At 59.9% G+C, this 5,577-nt stretch overlaps 1 protein-coding gene across 1 annotated transcript; it reads right to left on the reverse strand.

Annotated features, from left to right (window-relative positions):
• Positions 1–1,921: 1,921 nt before the first annotated feature.
• On the reverse strand, positions 1,922–5,577 carry LOC116781439 (class I histocompatibility antigen, F10 alpha chain-like). The gene is made up of 7 exons (XM_032677109.1): positions 5,494–5,577; positions 3,752–4,015; positions 3,289–3,564; positions 2,809–3,081; positions 2,586–2,693; positions 2,449–2,487; positions 1,922–2,119 (listed from the first exon to the last, which is right to left on the reverse strand). The coding sequence occupies exons 1-7, from the start codon at positions 5,558–5,560 to the stop codon at positions 2,106–2,108; spliced, it is 1,041 nt and encodes a 346-aa protein (XP_032533000.1). The 5' UTR covers positions 5,561–5,577; the 3' UTR covers positions 1,922–2,105.

A 5,577-nucleotide genomic window follows, 5' to 3' on the forward strand; every position in this document is an offset into this window, starting at 1 on the left:
TGCCAGGGCCCATTGCGGAATGGAGAGGATAGGCTGTGACACCACAAAGGAGCCCTTGGCACACGGTTGGGGTTGAACTGTCACCTGGTGGGGGATTGGTTCTTTGGTTTCCGGAGGCTATTGCGGAATGGAGAGGATAGGCCAGAATGGAGAGGACAACAAAAGGGCCCAAAGCACATGGGTTGGTCTGCACTATGGTGTGGGCTGTTGGCTCTTTGGTTGCCAGGGCCTATTCCGGAATGGAGAGGACAGGCTGTGACAAGAAGTGCCTGTCAGAACTGCAAAGACAGACGCACAAGAATCTTCTGTGGGCATATTCTCTGCTCTGCCCTGCACATCTTTGTGCTTGGGTCAAAACTCAGCCTCTCTGCTTCCCTCTCCTAAGGGACTTGTTCTTAGACATCCCTTTCCCCTACGCTCCTTTCAAAAGCCCTCCTGGCAATTCCCAAGCCTGTACCTGGCTCTCATCCCCTCTCTGTCCTCTTCCCACTCCCCTGGTCAATCCCAACATCCCAGGACAGGGATCCCAGTTGCTTGGCTGCACTCCCACCTAGTTCCATATGCTGGGCCATGATATCCCAGTACTGGAGCAGCCAGGTCAGCAGGGGCTCTCCCAGCTGGAGGCTGAAATCTTTTCACATCTCTCACAGCTCAGCCGGGGATGGGGATCTGGTGATTATCTCTGGCCCTGCCTCTTACTCCTGTTCTGAGGGCTCTGCTTCCCCTTCATCCCTCACTAACTGAGCTGATTTGGTCTTGGATTTCTTCTGTAGAGGGGCAACTGCTACAGGCACAGGTGGTTCCTCTGCAGTTTGAGTGGCCACGGTACCTCTTGGTCTCCTTTCCTCCTCCTCCCCCTGAGGGCACTGGGTCTTAGTTTAACAAGATTACAACTTAGAAATTAAGAGACTTCAGGTGGAAGTGTGGAAAAGGAAAAGAAACAGCTTTTTATTAAGAAAATCTGAATAAACAACAAATGGTGCAACCAAAAACTTTCAGAAGAAACAAAACAAAGTCCCAAATCCCCAGGTGGGGGGGAGAAACTGTCCCGGCAGTTCAAAGCTCTCGCAGCCCCGTGTGCTCGCAGCCAGCAGTGAAGGAGTCCCTTTTCCCAGGGGCAGTCCCCAAAGCAGAACACCTCGCTCCGAGATGGGTCGGGCTCTCTCTCTCTCTCTCTCTCTCTCTCTCTCTCTCTCTCTCTCTCTCTCTCTCTCTCTCTCTCTCTCTCTCTCTCTCTCTCTCTCTCTCTCGGTTGTTCTCCACGAGGTGTCCCCGTGGGGAAAAACTTTCCTCTCAGAAAAAGAGAACGAGGCGGCCCAAAACCAGCTCCCGCTCTGTCCGGTCCCGGACAAACCCCAGAAGCCCCCGAACAAAGGACCCCCCGCCCTCCCCGCGGCCACCGCGGTGTCCCCGAGAGCCGCCCTCCCCCCACTGCCCCTGCCCAGCGCCTGCGGCTCCGCTCCAACCCACCCCATCCCGGGAGACACAGATGGCAATGGGGGGACATGGAAAAAATTCCAACACCTCTTTTCAAACCTCTGACACCTGGTTCCCAGACATTCCCAAAGAAGGGGCTTCCCGTGGCCTCGAGCCAGGGACCGACCTTTGTATTGAACCAACTCCTGGAGAGACACGTTCCCATCCCTGTCCCCATTCCCATTCCTGGGGTTCCCATCCCCGTCCCCATTCCCAGTTCCTGCTGTCCCAACCTGCTCCCAGTGTCCCCATCCCTGTCCCCACTGTCCCTATCCAGGTCTCCCATATCCCTGTTCTCATTCCCAGTCCCCATGTCCCCATTCCCAGCCCCTGGCGACTCCAACCTGCTCCCAGTGTCCCCATCCCAGTCCCCCCTGTTCCCATTCCCATTCCTGGTTCCCAGAGAGAAAATGCCGGATGCTGGAGGAGGGAGCCAAGATTTTCACACCAAAATTAAAGCTTCAGGAATAATTGTGGTCCTGGGTTTCACACAGGAAAAAGCAGGAAGTTGATCCATCGGGAAGAGCCGCAGGGGGGCCGGGGTGGGTGGGAGCAGCGGGATGAGCTCTGCCAGCAGCTCCTGCCTTTCCACAGGGAGAGGGAAGGGGCGGATCCAGCTCCGGGATCGCTCAGGCTGTGATTCCTGCCGGGATGAGAGCGGGGAAAGGAGTCACCATGTCCCTGTTCCCATCCCAGGGGATGGAGCCGGCTGTGGAGCCCAGGAAGAGCAGGAACTGCTCCGGATTCCCTCCTGATCCTGCTCCGTCCATCCCACCCCAATCCCACTCCAGAATCCAGCCCTGATCCCAGTCCACAATTCCACCTGATCCCACTCTGGAATCCTGCCCTGAGCTGGAATCCCCTTCCAATCCTGCTCCAGCCATTAGGCCCCAATTCCCCTCTGGAATCCCGGCATCCATCCTGGGATCCCTGCACAGAGGATCTGGATCCACACACGCTGCTGGTACTCACTGGTGGGCGCGGGGTCGTATCCATTCCCCTCCCTCTTCCCTATGGAAAGAAAGTGGGATCAGCACCCGTGGCACAGGATCCCCGGAATGCTGCCGGGCGGATCCGTGCCCCTTCCCGACCCCCATCCCGGGAGTTACCGGATCGGAGCTTCCAGACACCGACTCCCAGGAGGCCGATGATGATGATGGCAGCGATGACGGACACAGCCACCCACAACGTGCTGGAATTCCAGATGGATTCCGGCTCTGGGAAGGGCAGGAGGGGCAGGAGGGGGAGGGTTACCCCCATCCCGCTGTCCCACACTCCCAAATTCCTCCTTCCCAAACCCCCAGTTCCCACATTGCCCATTCCCAGCCTCACCCCAGGCGAAGATCCCGGGCTCCGGCATTCCGGCGTGCTCCACCCGGCACCGGTACTGCTCCCGCTCCCCCGGCAGCGCCTCGATCCTGGCCCAGCTGTGGAAGGTGCCGTCGCTGTTGGGAACGATCCCGCCCCACTCCGTCTCCTGATCCCGCAGTTCATCCCCCTTCAGCCAGTTGATCCCGATCATCCCGGGGTAGAATCCGTACGCGTGGCAGGACAACGTCAGGATCCCGTGTTCCTCTTTCCCGGACACGTGGACATCGGGGGGCTCTGGGATGGGGTAAAGGTGAGATCCATCCATGGAATTCCCATGGGAATGGGATTGGAGTGAGATCCATTCACAGAATTCCCATGGGAGTTGGATGACTCAGATTCATCCACAGAATTCCCATGGGAGCTCCCGTGTTCCTCAGTTCCATCCTCCCAAATCCCACATTCCCAAATTCCACATTCCCATGGGAATTCTGTCTCCCTCACCTTTGCGCTCCAGCACCTCCCGCCCATATCCAACATATTTCCGGAGCCATTCTGGACAGATGTTTTTTAGGTAATGTGTCTGTCTCTCTGCCACGATCCCGTCATGTTCCCATTTCCTCTTGGTGATCTGGGCAGCTCCATCGGCCGCCACGAAGCTCCCGGATCCCAGCTCGAAGGAGATGAAATCCCGCCCGTCGTAGCCTTGATGAAAGAATCCACGGACGCTCCCGTCGGACAGGAGATCACAGCCACAAACTCGCTGTACCGTGTGGAGACCTGGGGGGTGGGATCAGACCCATGGAGACCCTGGAATTGTGTCCCAGCCCCACGGAGCCCCATTCCAGCCCTATGGAGCCCCAGAGTCCGATGGAGACCCACAGACCCTCATCCCAGCCCCTTGGAGCACCCTGGATCCACATCCCAGCCCCACAGATCCCCTCATTCCCCGACTCCCTCCACTCACCCCCACTCCAGTTGTACAGGCCCTGCGCTGTCTCCAGGTCAGTGGTAGCAATGAGCCGGTTCCTCTCGTTGATCTGGGTCTCTCTATCCCAATATCCCGGCTCGGCTCCGGCCGCCATCCACGGCGTCTGCGGCTCCGTCCGGCCCCGCTCGCTGTCGTAGCGCTCAAAGGGGATCCCGTCCACGTATCCCATGGACAGGTATTGAGGGATCCCCGGGCTGGGCTCTGACACTGTCACATCCAGGTAACGCAGGGAGTGGAGAACTGGGGGGACATGGAGATTTGAGGGGTCCAGGGCGGTCATGGGAAGGGGGAACTGGGAGAGCTGGGAGAACTGGGAAGGGGGTTTGGGGATCCCAGGGCCAAGGAAAGGAGGGTGTAGGGACTGGGAGAGGTGGGATGGAGTATTCAGGGGTCCCTGTGCCCAGGAAAGGGGGGCCCGGGGGGCCCCAGGGGTTGGGCAAGAGGGGTCATGGGATGAGGAGACCCAGAACAGCTGGGAATGAGGGTGCAGGGGGGTCCTAGTACCAGAGAGGGGGGTCAGGGGGGTCTGAGTGCTGGATAAAGAGGGGGGCAGAGGGGTCCCCATGCCCAGGAATGGAGGTTCAGGGGGTCCCAGGGTCAAGGAAAGGGGGTGCAGGGGCTGGGAGAGGTGAGATAGGGAGTCTAGGGGGTCCCTGTGCCCAGGAAAGGGGGGTCCAGGGGTCCCCAGTGTTGAGGAAAGTGGGGTCTGGGGGCTGGTTAAGGCAGGAAAGGGGGTCCAGGGGGTCTCAGGGTCAGGGAAAAGGGGGGTCTGGGAGAGGAAGGATGGCCAGGAAAGGGGGTGCAGGGGGGTGTCGGTGCAGGATAAGGGGGTTCAGGAGGGTCCCGGTGCCCAGGAATTGCGGTCGAGGGCGTTCCCGGTGCCTGGGACCCCCCTGCAGGAAGCTCAGGGAGTGGAGAACTGGGGGGAGTCACAGAGATTGGAGGGTTTGGGGGGTCCAAGGGTCAAGGGAGCACAACTGGGAGAGCTGGGAACGGCCCAAGGTTCAAGGAAAGGGGGGACTGGGACTGGGAGAGGCGGGATAGGGGATCCAGGGGGTCCCTGTGCCCAGGAAAGGGGGGTCCAGTGGTCCCCGGTGTTGAGGAAAGTGGGGTCTGGGGTCTGTGAAAGGCAGGAATGGAGGTCCAGGGGGTTCCAGGGTCAAGGAAAAGGGAGGATCAGGAGTCTTGGAGAGGCGGGATTGGCAGGAAAAGGGGCACAGGGGGGTATTTGTTGAAGATAAGGGGGTTCAGAGGGGTCCTGGAGCTGGGGATGGGAGTTGAGGAGGTCCTGGTGCAGGATAAGGGGGTTCAGGGGGGTCACAGTGTCCAGAAATGGAGGTTCAGGGAGGTTCCCAGAGCCCAGGAATGGGTGTTCAGGGGGGTCTCAGTGCCTAGGGATAGAAATCGGGGGGTTCCGGTGCCAGATAAGGAGGTTTAAGGGGGTCCTGGTGCAGAGGGAGAGGGTGCAGGGGGGTCAGAGTACCCGGAAAAAGAAAGTTCAGGGGGGTTCCCGTGCCCGGGAATGGGTGTTCAGGGGGGTCTGCTTCCGGGAATGGGGGCTCAAGGGGTTCCCGTGCTCAGCAATCGGGATTCAGGGGGTCCCGGTGCGGAGGGAGAGGGCGCAGGGGGGTCCCGGTGCCCGGCAATGGAGGTTCAGGGAAGTGCCGGTGCCCGGCAATAAAGGCTGAGGAGTTGCCCGTTCCGGGGGTCCCACTTACCCTCGGGCTGCCCCCCCGAGACCCCCAGGAGCGCCAGGAGTGCCCCCAGCCCCAGCGCTGGAGCCATCGCGCTGCTCCGCTGGC

This window comes from Chiroxiphia lanceolata, assembly GCF_009829145.1.
Source record: "Chiroxiphia lanceolata isolate bChiLan1 chromosome W unlocalized genomic scaffold, bChiLan1.pri scaffold_46_arrow_ctg1, whole genome shotgun sequence".
Taxonomy (NCBI): Eukaryota; Metazoa; Chordata; class Aves; order Passeriformes; family Pipridae; genus Chiroxiphia; species Chiroxiphia lanceolata.

What these genes read in the sequence shown, in the direction of transcription:
- LOC116781439 (XM_032677109.1), bottom strand. Translation starts at nt 5,560, where the DNA reads ATGGCTCCAGCGCTGGGGCTGGGGGCACTCCTGGCGCTCCTGGGGGTC. An exon ending in CCTGTACAACTGGAGTGGGG is followed by an intron (nt 3,565 to 3,751) that starts GTGAGTGGAGGG and finishes CCCACCCCCCAG; the next exon opens with GTCTCCACACGGTACAGCGA. An exon ending in GCCCGGGATCTTCGCCTGGG is followed by an intron (nt 2,694 to 2,808) that starts GTGAGGCTGGGA and finishes TGCCCTTCCCAG; the next exon opens with AGCCGGAATCCATCTGGAAT.